Below are 14,735 nucleotides of genomic sequence, written 5' to 3'. Positions count from 1 at the left end.
ATAAGTCGGGGATTAAGAAAAATGAGTGTCGGAAATAAAATACGGTGGGAATTCGGATATAAACGGTAAAAAGCGGTGGTAAGTTGTAAAAATCAAAATATATGGTGGTAAGCTGTAAAATACGGAGAATACATGGTGGTAAGTTGTAATTTTTCCTAGATATTATGGAGTAGAATCATTGTTACTCTCCTTCTTTCGATCATTTGTTTACTTTTGATTAAAATACTCCTTACAAAGAGTATAAAATGTAATTAAATGAATGGAACAGATGAAGTATATTTAGGTCATGCTCTTTTGGGCTGAATGAAATTGAACTGAACTGAATTGGGTTAAAATGAGTTGAACTAAGCTGAATTGAATTGAAATTTGCTGAGATAAATAAAACCGAAATAAGTTCAACTGAGGTGAGTTGAAGTGAGTTGAATGAGAGTTGAAATTAAGCCGAAAAGAATAGGGTCTTAATAATAAATATACTCAGGTCAAATATCAATTGCCAAAATAAAATGGATTATTTCATGGGAATAATCTCCTATAGGTGCCCTGCAAATAACACTTCATCCTATCAGTAATTCCAATTAAATCCATCCTATCTCCCTTTCTTCCCATAACACTCTCGGAAGACGGGCAACCTGAAGAACAGGTCACCCTTGTAAATGACACTCTCTCGTCTTCCTTCTTTGTTTTCCATAGCTTTTTGACAGCAATCAACTATCTATTAGGTATGTCAGCCTTATAGACAACCCCAGAACATCCTTTTCCGATGATATTCTCATCTTTCAAGCAATCTAATATGTTATCGATAGTAAAGCCGGGTTTTTGAAAAGGAATGAAATTAAGTCCATGGATAGGAGAAATCGAATTCCCCCACAAGATTAGGCTTTGTAATGACTTCAAGTTACCAATTTGCCATGGAATTGAACCTGACAGTTGATTCTTATCAAGCTGCAGGGTGATAAGACTAGTACAGTTACTCAACTCCCACGGAATCGACCCCGATAGCGAATTATCAGACAAATGAAGTTGCTGTAACTGAACTAACTTCCCCTAAATCACCAGGAATTTCTCGCAATGGACTAGTAGCTGATAAATCAAGCACAACGAGCGAAGAACAGTTAAAAATCTCTTTCGGAATAGAACCTGACAGGAAATTTCCCCATAAAAGCAAACTGGTAAGCTTCTGAAGCTTGCCTAATCGAAAGCAGAATTGAACCCGTCAACTTATTCATATGCAAATACATATTAGTAAGCTCAGAACAGGAACCAAGCTCGGGTGGAATCGACCCAAAAATCTCAGTTTCATACACTGCAAATGTCTGCAGATTAGTAACACCTGATAAACCAGTTGCAGCAACTCCAAATGTAGTCGGATTAGTAAGTAAACCCAACTGAGAAGGGATTTGTCCTGTTAAATACGGATTACCGCCTAATCGAAATCGCAGAACGACATCAGTGACCCTAACTGTGAAGGATTCCAAAGCAATTCCAAATTTTAATTTGATTCACAACATCACATAATTTCAAAGCAAATCCAAATTTTTCTGTGTTTATTTGGTTGGACCAAAAACCAACTGAGAACTTGCGAGACAAGATTGACAATTGAAGTGTCGAATCTGGTAATAGAAATTGAAAAAAATTGAAACTTGGTGTTTGAAAGTGGGTTTAGAATTAGAGGAGAAGTGACGACGCTGATAAGAACTCCAGGTCGAAGGTGGCACTGCTCTCTGCTCTCCGGCAACTCGTCGACACCATCACTACCAACGCCCTCTCTTCCCTTACTCGTCAATATCATAATCCTTGATGTCGGATCATCGCTAGTTTTGAAGAGTTGTCGGAGTTCAGCGGAGGTGTGGTGGTGAGGTGGTGTTTTTAACAGTGGTGATTTTGGAGGTTGTTGAGTGGTGGTGATGGGCGAATGGGAGTTGTGATGGTGGTGAATGATAATCTGGAAATGGGGAAGAAGGAAGAAGGTTGGTTATAACGAGAAGGGGGAGGTGAGTGGTGACCTCATATAACAGGTAAAAAAATTGGGCAAGTTTGTTCGGTGAAGAAAAGGAGATAGGATGGATTTAATTGGAATTACTGAAAGGATGAAGTGTTATTTGCAGGGCACCCATAGGATGGATTATTCCCATGAAATAATCCAAATAAAATTAATCAAATATGTGACCATCGAATTGAGCGAATTTTATCCAAGCTTCACGAATTATAAAAATGAAGTCCGTAAGGGTGGAGTCTAGTGGTTAAAATTTGGGTGAAATTTACAGAAGATCCAGGTTCAACTTCAAGCCTCATCAAGAGCAATCTTGTGAAATATTTATGGTCTGAGTTCATGTCTTCTAAATTTCGAGTCCGTCACTCTCGGGTGGCTTACTCAATATACATAGTTTGCAGCTATTGCGTATACCCGAGGATTTACCCAAAGCGCACCAAAAGTAGCCGTTGCGGATTCCTCGTTAAAAAAAAAAATTTAAAATTTAAAAAGCCTAATTACACGATCTTGAAAATTAAAAATATGAAAAGGAAAAAAAGCATACCAATTTTTAATACGGAGTAATTTTTTTTAGGTCCAAAAATACCAATTTATACTTGTGAGGAAGCTTATTATACACACAATACATACGCTTAAAATGAGGGGGAAAATAATTAAAATTAATTAAATAAACAAATATTAATTAACAAAATTCCATGAATTATCACAAGAAGCCCAAAATCACCCCAAAATCACGTAATGAAGGAGATAAAATTCGCAGATTCACACTTGCTTATCAATTTTTTCTCCCTTTTTCTGTTACCCTTTACTTAATTCTTTAAAATTCATACATTTTTATTAAAAAGTTTATAAATTTCATATTATTATTACGTGGGTTGATCATGCATGGTTGGGTTACTTAAATTAAATTATATAAATCTCAAGGTATGGAAATTTATATTTATATGATTTTGATTATTATATGATATGATATGATTTGGGTTTTGTAATTTTAATGTTTAGAATCTAGATACCGCCTCCGTTCTGATCATTTGTTTACCTTCGATTATAGATGAAGACGGAAAGAGTACATTTTTGAATTTTAATTTCAATGTGGGTCCAAAATTTTATGTCTGTATATGTTGGTGGGTGATGTTAATTTGATTAAATTGTAGAAAGTAGGAATACCCAATTTTAGTTTTATAGAATTTTGATTTGTTCAATTTTGTTAAGTGATTGTTTTGGATAAAATTTTGATTTTTATCCAACTTTTATTTATTTCTGATGACAGGTTGGATTTTCCTGGTTTGTTACAAGAAACCGTGTTTTTTGATTTTTTTTTTTTAAATTCGTTTGTTATATATAAAGTTCATATTTTTGTGAATTAGGGTGTTTTATTCATTGTATTAGTTTGAGTGATCATCATTTTAAGTTTAATTGTTAATTTAGTTTACTAGTGAATTGAGTTTGAGTGATTGTCTTTTTCAAAAATCTGATAATCTTTGATCAGTTTTTTTTATGTTTTGGGTTCTCACTGATATTGCAGGAGATTGAAGTTTCAGTTGGTTTAATTTGAGTGATTCGGATTTCGGGTTTTGAATTTGTCTTGTCATTGTAATTGTAGGCTGTGGGGAAAAGAATGAAGGAGTAAGCTAGTGGAGTGTAATTGTAGGATGATAGCAGCCCTTTCTGATGCGGGAAGTGTGACTCGTATTTGTGAAAGTTAGATTCTTTATCGGATTTATTGTTGTTAAGGTTTAGGAATTTTTCGAGGGAATTAGGGTTACTCCTCCACCCCCCCTACCTTAAGGGCTTGCATTTTGGTGTGAGGTTACCTTAAGGTTATTGTGCAGCCAAATGAACAGTGCACAATGAGTGGGGAAGGAGGATTGTTATTTGATGGACCAAGCAAATAATAAGAGTTTCGATTTATTTGGCATTCTGAAAACATGGATGCCATGGCGGTCAGAATCTGCGAATGTGTCAAGGGATTTTTGGATGCCAGATGATAGTTGTAGGGTATGCTATGATTGTGATGCTCAGTTTACTTTATTCAACCGTAGACACCATTGTCGACTTTGTGGTCGGATCTTTTGTGGAAAATGTACAGCCAATTGGGTCCCAGCAAATACTGATAACTCGAGTTACTTACGGGATGAATGGGAGAAGGTTCGGGTTTGCAACTTCTGCTTTAAGCAATGGCAACAAGGTGTAGCTCGTGTTGGAGATAGTACAACTGATGGTATTTGTCGGTCTCCCTCAGAGGCTAGCATTGCCAGTTCAAAATCCAGTTGCACTGCTTATGGTAGCACTATTACTATTTGTTCAATGTCGTTTGGTCTATGTGAACAAATCTCTGAGAATCTTTCCATTAGTCCGTATGAGTCGGCAGTGATGGATCCTTCTATGGATGTTCAGGGTGGGGAAGGACCAGGAAAGAGCAATATTTTGGTTACATATGCTGATGACTCCTCTGTAAATCAATACGGGTCAGGCACAAACAGGTTCATCTCTTCTCCTTTCGGGTTAAGCTATTTTTCAATATTTTATTGGAGTTTCTGTTTGTAATTCACATGCCTTTGCTTGGAATTGTTTGATGCTTACCTTTTCCTTAACAAAAATTCGTTTTTGAGACTGTCTGATGTATCATGAGACTGAACCGACCCTTATAATGATAGTGACTTCTTTTTGTCTTTGTTGGTGCGGTAATGGTAATAGGGCCATAGGGGTAGGGGTTATATAACATGGTTGGAAACTTGGTCTCACTCAGATTATTGTTAGTATGGAGTATGACACAGTCCCTTGAGAACTTACTATCCTTTTTCCGTTTCCTGTATGATGACCTGCATGTTAGCTTATCCTGAGCTGTGTGAAACTACCATAATTCTATTCATGTTACGGACATATGTATTTTTTATTTCACTGATATTATGGATGTATTCAGCAATGTCAGGAGTGACGACGATGATGATGAAGCCTATAGTGTATATCAATCAGATTCCAAAGCTAAAAGTAGCTCTCAAGCTAATGACTACTATGACCCTGTTGAATTCAATGGCATGCAAAGTAACTTTGAGTCACATAATTTTGTTCCTGATATGGAAAGTGCTGATGCAAAAGGCTTGAGCAGTTATGGTTTCCAGGACAACTATGATGCCCAGAATGATGCACTCCAACAGGTTGAAACGACAGATGTTCACAACGCTGATGACGAATCTGAAGCACCTTCATCTTATTGTGCTGCAGAAGACGTTAATATTGAGCCCGTTGATTTTGAGAACAATGGACTTCTATGGCTTCCACCGGAACCCGAAAATGAAGAGGATGACAGAGAAAGTGGGTTGTTTGACGATGATGAAGATGGTGATGCAGCAGGAGGTTGGGGCCAGTTACGCTCCTCTAGCAGTTTTGGTAGCAGTAGCGATCATGGTAAAGACCGGTCTGGTGACGAGCAGAAGAAGGTTGTGAAGAACATTGTTGATGGCCATTTTAGGGCCCTGGTTTCTCAACTTTTGCAGGTTGAGAACATTCCAGTTAGTGATGATGATGTTAGAGAGAGTTGGTTAGAAATTATTACTGCTCTTTCTTGGGAGGCTGCTACACTTCTGAAGCCTGACACAAGCAGAGGCGGAGGTATGGATCCTGGTGGCTATGTCAAGGTCAAGTGCCTAGCCAGTGGGTGTCGTTCAGAGAGGTGAGTCATGACTCATGAGTGTATTTGTATTGTGATCAGAATCTTTAGAAAGTTTTGCTCTCATTTCTAGAATTGTTACCTTTCCTGAAACTTTGGTATTGTTTGTGTTAGTGTGGTTATCAAAGGAATAGTGTGCAAGAAAAATGTGGCTCATAGACGAATGACAACAAGAATAGAGAAACCTCGTGTTATGATCCTTAGCGGAGCCCTGGAATATCAGCGGGTTTCTAATCTTTTGTCAAGTTTTGATACTCTCTTACAACAGGTACTTGGTCACCTTTATTTTATTTTATTACAGTCCTCTAAATTGGCTGTATCTGTCCCATCCCTTGATCCCAGCCAATAGTTTGCAATCTCATGTTCCATTTTGGTTTGTCTTGCCCAATAGTTTACGTTGTGTTTTTATACATGTTTTATCTGGTGGAGAATGAGGGTGAGATTCCATATAGCCAGGGGCGGATCCAAGGCTAGGCTACTCGGGCTAAAGCCCGAGTAGTTTCTGGGAAAACGATATATATAATTTGAAGTAGTAGATACTCAGATCTTGGCTTGTAGTTCACTGGTCTTAGACTTGGTTTTCACAGAGCTTACCCGTGTTCGAATCTCAATGGGGAATGTTTTTAATATCTAGAGTGATGCGCTAACTGTGCAACTCAAGATTCACCTTTTTTAGGTTTATTTTTCCACCATGAATGATGCGGACTGTCTGAGCATTAGTTATTTTGTATCTATTTCTTTACAAAGTTATGCTCTTTTGATTTATTTGTTCATATTTTGTTGTAGCTATTCTTGGATTTGGATCCATTTTCTCTCTTAAATCGTTTAAATAATATTTTTTTCACTAAACCTCATCATTTCTTTATTTTCACCCATAAATTTAGAACCGTTTGATAATTTCAAGATGCGATCTGGGCCACTCAATGGAAATGGCCTCTCCATTTCTCTTTCCAATCAATCAATTACTCCGTATCAACCATTTTACGACTAACGAATAAGATATGGGATGAAAAACATTATAGAATATTCCCTCTGTTATGTTAAATTGTACTCCGTACTTTCCATATCCCAAACATTTGTTGGCTAACTAATTTTCATATTTTACTCAAAAACTGCTAAAATGGCACGTAAATTTAATATCCATACAATGTTTTAAAAAATATCAACTTAAAAATCCTTATATATACTAATATCGAGATTTTTTTTTATCAATTTCTATGATGTTAAAATTTAGCCCTAGGTAGACGGAATTCCTGGATCCGCCCCTGCATATAGCCCACTTGCATGTGTTTTCATAAGAAACTGACCCAAAAGAAAAAATACACTATTGGCTTGGACGGAGGACTCGGAGGCAAAATAATGGTTTCTTGAAAATTTTGATATACTCTTAGTGATCCTATAATGTTGAGCTTACCCTTTTAAACAGGAAATGGATCATTTAAAGATGGCAGTGGCAAAGATAGATGCTCACCGCCCTAATCTCCTCTTAGTGGAGAAGTCGGTTTCCCGATATGCGCAAGAGTACATTCTTGCAAAGGACATATCTCTTGTCCTCAACATCAAGAGACCTCTTCTTGAGCGCATAGCTCGTTGTACAGGAGCTCAAATAGTTCCCTCTATCGACCACCTCTCGGCACAAAAGATGGGCTATTGTGACCATTTTCATGTGGAGAAATGTTTCGAGGGCCATGGATCTGCTGGTCAAGATGGCAAAAAGTTGACCAAGACATTGATGTATTTTGAAGATTGTCCGAAGCCGCTCGGTTGTACCGTAAGTCGCCCGAACTATGATTTTATGGTTTTTTATTTTTTTCCTGTCATCGTGTCTCATGAAATCAAAGTTAGAAATTTTGATTCTGGATAGACACTTCCTCTGAGAAAGACAGAAGCCTAGTTTTATTGATGAAAACTAGAGCTGCAGTTGGGTATGTGTATATATAGATTGATGAATGATCTCAGGGCTCAGGCTCATTCAACTGCGAACAGCAAAATCTGACTTTTCACGGATGTTTTAACAAAGTGGCCAAGCTTAATCCTCAAATATCTGATCTACTCTTCTTAACTCCTCTTTGCGTGACCAATGTTTTGCTCGCTTAAGTATAACAGTCTTCTAATTGGTTTATTGTCATTCTTAGTCGGGTTCTACAACAACTGAGAACGTATCTTTCCACATACATTGTTAGGAAATACTTATAGGACTGCTTCTTAGTTTCACAAAATTTGACTGCAGCATTGATTAGCAGTGTGGATATCAATTTATGTCCTCTTTCAAAGATTTGTACTTGTATTTGTTAGTATTGTCACCTCCGTAGGCATTGTATAAAGAGGCTGCCTTCTATCGCCAGTTTTTTAGCCGATATTTGATTGATAATCTGGTTTTAGACGAATGTTGCTGATACTAGACCGATGCAGCTAACACGACTTACAGTAACAAGTTGTGAACTTGTGATAAACCATGACACTTGATTGCACCATTGCATCATAGTGCGTGATTGTGATTTGCGATCGCGACCAATACCACAATATATAGGACCTCATTTAACACTGACATCAATACTGAATGATTAAATGTAAGAACTCATCTGAGACTTTTATAAATATCAAGGCTTTCAATGACCAACCAGAAAGTAGAAAACAATGGATCACATCTTGAAATGATTGCAACACATACTCCAAAGAGTTCAGGATCATGAAGCAAGTCGGTTTTGATAGCCAGTATTTGAAAATGTTTGCTATCAAAGTGCTTATTATCCTCAAGATTCTGATAAAACTCGGACTAAATTATCAAGATACAACTACTAAAAGTAGTCTCTGCTTATTCTAGGTTCTACTGGCTTTACTGTGACTGTGACTGTATTACCATTGCAACTCACAAACTGTAGTCTTGGCTGACCGTACTTGTGATATATCAAGCCAAGTCAATGTTGTACAGTATTATACTCAGTAGGGCTTTTATTTCTACAGTCTGTAGACGGTGAAAAGTCAATTTTAGATCTTGGAAGGTGCCGGCTATTATTGGTCTGGGAAGGCTCGCTGCAACCATGTGGATAAATTTTAATGACTACCATTTCCCACTGCTCTTGCTCCATTTATCTTATTGAAAAGAATTGGAGTTTTTATTTTTTATTTTTTTATTATTAACTCACTTTTTATGTTTTGTTTTAGATTTTACTTAGAGGTGCGAATGGGGATGAACTGAAGAAAGTGAAGCATGTAGTCCAATATGGAATTTTTGCAGCTTATCACTTGGCGTTGGAGACATCTTTTCTTGCAGATGAAGGAGCCTCCTTGCCAGAGCATCTATTTAACGAATCAATAACAGTAGCTCTTCCAAATAAGTCTGTAACTATTGACCGATCCATTTCAATGATACCTGGTTTATCAGTTCCTACTGATGGTAAACAACAAGACTTCCGAGATCCTGTCTCCTTAATGACTGCTTCAACAACAGGCTCTGATAAGCAAAAAACGGATTTGGTAAAAACACTGTCATTACCTGTGGATGCCATTCTTCAAGAAGCAAGGCCCTCCTTTAGCTCCAGCCTTGCAACCAGTTTCACCTTTAAACATCCAGGCAGTGGGTGTGGCTCAGAACCTATCGGTGATGATGTTTCTTTTGTATCGGGAGTATACAGCGAAAAGTATATGGAAGAAAGTATGAATATAGATGCTTCTGCAGTCACTGATCACGATCAGTCTAAAGGAGATTATTCTGAACCATTCCAGTCTAGGGAAAATGAACATCTTTCTGAGAATGCCCGTGATGCTGATCTCTCTAAAACAGATTATTCAGAGCGACAAGATGATAAAATTCTGATTCAAGATGAGTCTGGGCCCTCAAAAGAGGAGTTCCTTCCATCCCCTTCTGACAGTCAGAGCATCCTAGTTTCATTATCTTCTCGATGTGTGTGGAAAGGGACGGTGTGCGAGAGATCCCATCTCTTTAGGATTAAATACTATGGAAGTTTTGATAAGCCCTTAGGGAGATTCCTTCAAGACCATTTATTTGACCAGGTAAACGCTGAAGCGTTGCATATTCATGTGAATGTTCGTAATGATTACTGGCTGAGCCAATAGTTTAAATATTTCATTTTGGTCCATCACAACCAATAGTTTACTATTTCTTTTTTGCCATGTTATGTTATTGCGGGACTCCCTAGCCCACTTACTTGTGCTTACATGAAAAACGATTTAAAGCAAACGTAAATTATTGGCTACAGAGGGATCACTGAGGGAGTAAATGTTCTGCATTTTACAACAAGGGTGTTCTGTTTCTGACAGGGCTACAGATGCCGTTCCTGTGAGTTGCCATCTGAGGCGCATGTCCAATGTTATACTCACCGCCAAGGCACACTCACGATCTCAGTGAAGAAAATACTGGAGATTTTTTTGCCTGGTGAAAGAGAAGGAAAGATATGGATGTGGCACAGGTGTTTACGTTGCCCCAGAACTAATGGTTTCCCCCCAGCAACTCGAAGGGTTGTAATGTCCGATGCTGCTTGGGGTTTATCATTTGGCAAGTTTTTGGAGCTTAGCTTTTCAAATCATGCAGCCGCAAGCAGGGTTGCTAGTTGTGGTCATTCTCTACATAGGGATTGTCTTCGGTTCTATGGGTATGTCTTTGACGTATGTATATCTCTACAATGGTTTTGCTTTATGCAAGCCTTTTGTTTCCTTCACCTGCTCACATGTAGATATCCAATGATAACCTGAATACTAATCTATCTTATACTTCCTCCATTTCAATCATTTCTATACATTTGTAGAATATATATGAGTTAATCAAGTGTATAGAATTGATTGGAATGGAGGGATTATAATTCATCAAAATGATAATGAGCTGTTCGATGCAGCATTTATCATACTCAGTAAGCTCATTGGTGAGACACTTCTTACTATTGGCACTACTATACTTGGTGCTATTCGTTATGATAATCAATTGTCCAAAGTTAAGGCTTTCACATGTTTTTGTGCTATGTTGTCCATCTAATATTTATCGCTCTACAGGTGCGGGAAAATGGTGGCTTGCTTTCGTTATGCATCAATTGATGTTTATTCAGTTTATCTTCCACCTGCAAAAGTTGACTTTAGCTACGAGATTCAAGATTGGATTCAGAAAGAAGCCGATGAGGTTCAGAATTTCTTTTAATAGTTTTTTGCCAATATTTTACAATTTGTAGGAGCACTGAAAGTATTTAATGTGGCAGGTTGTTAAACGGGCAGATGCTCTATTTTCTGAGGTGGGTAATGCCATCAAACAAATTTCTCAGAAAAAATATGGTGGATCACATGCTGGTATGACATCCTCTGAATCAAGACACCACATTGTAGAACTGAAAAGAGTTCTAGATAATGAAGTCGCTGAATATAAGGTGCGATGCCAAAGTTTAATCAGCATCATCCGCATATTTTGCATCCATTTGGATGCATTTTTTGTTGAATGCTTTGATCTGTCCAAATTCAGTACGGAGTACTTAATTACATTTGATGAGAGTAGCTTTGTGACATCAAATTTCATCCTGCTCCTAACTAAATATCCGTCCAAGTTTCACTTTTTTTGTGCTGATAGAATTTCTTCATGTTTCTTATTTGTACTTATGTTATAAGGAAACAACAACATTACGTCAATGCCTTGACGGCTCTCCCAAATAGCGGGATTGGGTCGGGTGGGGGTTTTGGTAGGAGGGGGTTGAATGTAACAGCCTTACCCTTCTGTTCACTGTAAAAGATTTTTCCTGATGACCTTAAATATAACTTTTGAGAATTGAACAAATATGACTACTTACAACAAAATGAAGCGTAATTTGTTTAGTGAGCCATTCTGCTCTATTTCATTACAGTATCGTTAAAGAAATAGTCTCTGGCTCTGTTGTAAATGAAAATGATCTTATATTACAATAAAAATTTTGGTTTGTATTTGCCACTAGTTGAATGCATGTATCCCGTATCAAAATGTGTGTTCATGTATCTATGGCATGCTGGAACGCAACGCTATGTTAATTTCGGCGGGGAAGCTGTGTTGTTTCTTAAGCCAATTTCTCATGGAATATGGAGTCAGTTGCCTTTTCTCCAGTTTTGACCATCAATAATCAACTATTATTTCCATCTCTCAGGAATTGCTAAAAAAATCAGCCACAGATATTCTGGATATCAATCGGGTAAGGAGGCAGCTCCTCTTCCAATCTTACATGTGGGACCATCGCCTAGTTCATGCTGCTACTTTGGATGACAACAATGTCCAAGGCGAGGTGACTGGCTCTGTGGCATGCTCTGAAGAGAAACCCATTTCTAGTGGTGATGTACCCGGAACAAACGTTCTCAGAAAAAACAATGCTGTTACTTGTGATGAATCTCTAGCTGTGGACTTGAAATCCTTCCGAAGCTCTGAGCATGAAGAGGAGTCAAAAGTGACTCATCAAATACGAGGTGTAAGTCCTGACATTAGTCACGGCATTGGAGACCAAAGTAACCTCTCTTCTTGCACTAAGGTTTCTGAACTACCCGACCCGTTGGAATATGGTTCTACTGTGCGAAGGGCGGTATCTGATAGCCAGTTCATCCATTTGACAGATACCCTCGATGCTGCATGGACAGGTAATAGTCAACCTGGGGCTGTTATATCAAAAGATAACAGCTTTCTGTTGACGGGCTCGATTTCAGTTGATTCTTCATTGGCTGCAGTGTCCGAAAGGTTGGCCCTGGAGAGTCGGGTTGATGAGCGGGCTATAGATAGTGTCAAGCTACCCCTATCGCCATCACCAATACCATCTGTAAATTCAAAAGGCTCTGATAGCACAGAAGACGCCATAAGCTGGTTGGGCATGCCCTTTGTCAATTTCTATCGGTCCCTGAATAAGAACTTCCTTGGAACCGAAGAAAAGCTTGATACTTTTAGTGGCTACAAACCCATGTATTTGTCCTCTGTTAGGGAGTTGGAGCTCCAAGGTGGGGCCAAGTGGCTTCTCCCTGAAGGTTTAAATGAAACAGTTATTCCGATTCATGACGACGAGCCCACTAGCATAATATCGTATGCATTGATCTCACAAGATTATCATGTTCAGTTTTTTGAGGACGGTGATAGACCAAGAGAAGCCATTGAGTCTGCTTTTTCACTGCCATTACATGAATCAGCAAGCTTTCACCATTTTCTCTCATTTGACGAGTCAATGTCCGAAGCATGTAGAAGTCTTTCAATCGATGAGAGTGTCTTATCGTCAGGGCCCCGTTCCTTTATGTCAGATTCACAATCATCCACGAAATCATCGCATATAAGAGTTTCTTTTACTGATAATGGTCCTCTTGATAAAGTGAAGTATACCGTTACTTGCTACTATGCCAAGCACTTTGATTCCTTGAGGAAGATTTGCTGTCCATCGGAACAGGACTTTGTTAGGTCGTTGAGTCGATGTAAGAAGTGGGGGGCACAGGGTGGTAAAAGTAACGTCTTCTTCGCAAAAACATTAGATGACAGGTTTATCATCAAGCAGGTTACAAAGACTGAGCTTGAATCATTTATTAAATTTGCTCCCGAGTACTTTAAGTACTTGATGGAGGCGATAAGCACAAAGAGCCCAACCTGTCTAGCCAAAGTCCTGGGTATCTATCAGGTATTTCTTGCTGGATTCATTATTTTTTCATCTAAATTTACGCTGCATAATTTTAGTGCCATATAATTGTGAAATTGATGAACATCCACTATCACATTTCTTTTTTCTGTGTAATTTTTCTTTTGATGGGTGTGTACTGTCAGGTTACGACAAAGAATTCCAAAGGAGGAAAAGAAACAAAGATGGATGTGTTGGTTATGGAAAATCTTTTGTTTAAAAGGAATGTCACTAGGCTTTACGATCTAAAGGGATCTTCAAGATCAAGATATAATCCGGACTCTAGCGGGGCTAATAAGGTTCTTTTAGATCAAAACCTGATTGAAGCAATGCCCACATCTCCAATCTTTGTCGGAAACAAGGCAAAGCGCTTATTGGAACGGGCTGTTTGGAACGATACTTCTTTCCTTGCCGTAAGTTCCTTAACTCTCAACTCTATCAATTTCAGCATTCATCAAAACTCTCGGAGTCTTTTTTTTCCGGCTACAATTGATATAAGATTCGGTACCAATACTCAATGTGTATCCATTTTCTATATTGCTCAGAAATACAAACCACATGTATTAATCTTCTAATTACTGTGCTTCAAACACTGGTGATTCATTTCAGTCAGTAGATGTCATGGACTATTCTTTGCTTGTCGGTGTTGATGAAGAGAAGCATGAACTAGTTCTCGGAATCATTGATTTCATGAGACAATATACCTGGGACAAACATCTCGAAACCTGGGTCAAGGCTTCCGGCATCCTTGGTGGACCGAAAAACGTGTCTCCAACCGTAATTTCACCAAAGCAATATAAGAAAAGATTCCGGAAGGCCATGACTACCTATTTTCTCATGGTCCCCGATCAATGGTCGCCACCGACCATCATACCAAGCCAATCACAAACAAACATATGTGACGAAACTGCTCAAAGTATTGGAGTATAATATATATGTAGCCGGGGCCGAAATTTACCCCATCATAGTTATTATTATTCTTTGCCCAAATTTTCCATTATATCCCATTCTTTTGTGTAGTGAACTTCATTTGTAGTTATATTGGAAATAGATGAGCTATATTTAATTATTTTTAGCTATTAGTATTTACCAAGATTCAGCCAAATTGAAGCCTTGAGAGTTTCAATCAAGGGGTGTATATTTTTTTTTACTGTCTACCCCAACTCTTGTAAATGCTTCTTTTTGAATTTTTTTTGGTAAAAGCATACTGTATTTAGTTTGGAAAATTTTTTCGCAAGAAATTCTGGTCTCGTTTTTTTCAGAAGGAATTCCTGTTATAATCTTGTTCTTTCACGAGACGTGAATGAATCTCGAGATTTTTCTTTTTGAGGTTGAGCAGAATTCCAAAGTTTAAATCATTTTTTTATCACTTCGCAATCTTGGGTCATTTTGTTCAGGTAAAAGTCGCAAGGTTAGTTTATGCTGACGGGTTTGAAGTTCAAACTGAACTCCTGAATGTCATGCTCTGCGA

General features: G+C 38.1%; 1 protein-coding gene across 4 annotated transcripts; it reads left to right on the top strand.

The window, feature by feature from the left end:
- Positions 1-2,545: 2,545 nt before the first annotated feature.
- On the top strand, positions 2,546-14,392 carry LOC141622682 (1-phosphatidylinositol-3-phosphate 5-kinase FAB1B). 4 transcript variants are annotated; one of them, XM_074438687.1, is made up of 12 exons: positions 2,546-2,914; positions 3,594-4,473; positions 4,914-5,663; positions 5,775-5,928; positions 7,087-7,431; positions 8,826-9,674; positions 9,942-10,273; positions 10,668-10,791; positions 10,868-11,032; positions 11,774-13,267; positions 13,411-13,677; positions 13,874-14,392. In XM_074438687.1, the coding sequence occupies exons 2-12, from the start codon at positions 3,869-3,871 to the stop codon at positions 14,192-14,194; spliced, it is 5,406 nt and encodes a 1,801-aa protein (XP_074294788.1). In that variant the 5' UTR covers positions 2,546-2,914; positions 3,594-3,868; the 3' UTR covers positions 14,195-14,392. The 4 variants fall into 4 exon arrangements, with proteins under 4 accessions (XP_074294788.1, XP_074294786.1, XP_074294789.1 ...); XM_074438685.1 differs by having other exon boundaries at positions 2,575-2,914; positions 3,516-4,473; XM_074438688.1 differs by having other exon boundaries at positions 2,757-2,914; positions 3,516-4,473; positions 4,923-5,663.
- Positions 14,393-14,735: the final 343 nt, after the last annotated feature.

This window comes from Silene latifolia, chromosome X (genome assembly GCF_048544455.1).
Source record: "Silene latifolia isolate original U9 population chromosome X, ASM4854445v1, whole genome shotgun sequence".
NCBI classification, from domain to species: Eukaryota; Viridiplantae; Streptophyta; class Magnoliopsida; order Caryophyllales; family Caryophyllaceae; genus Silene; species Silene latifolia.
This window is presented reverse-complemented; position numbering and strand designations above follow the sequence as displayed.

What these genes read in the sequence shown, in the direction of transcription:
- LOC141622682 (XM_074438687.1), top strand. Translation starts at nt 3,869, where the DNA reads ATGGACCAAGCAAATAATAAGAGTTTCGATTTATTTGGCATTCTGAAA. An exon ending in TTGATACTCTCTTACAACAG is followed by an intron (nt 5,929 to 7,086) that starts GTACTTGGTCAC and finishes CCTTTTAAACAG; the next exon opens with GAAATGGATCATTTAAAGAT. An exon ending in TTCAGAAAGAAGCCGATGAG is followed by an intron (nt 10,792 to 10,867) that starts GTTCAGAATTTC and finishes TTAATGTGGCAG; the next exon opens with GTTGTTAAACGGGCAGATGC.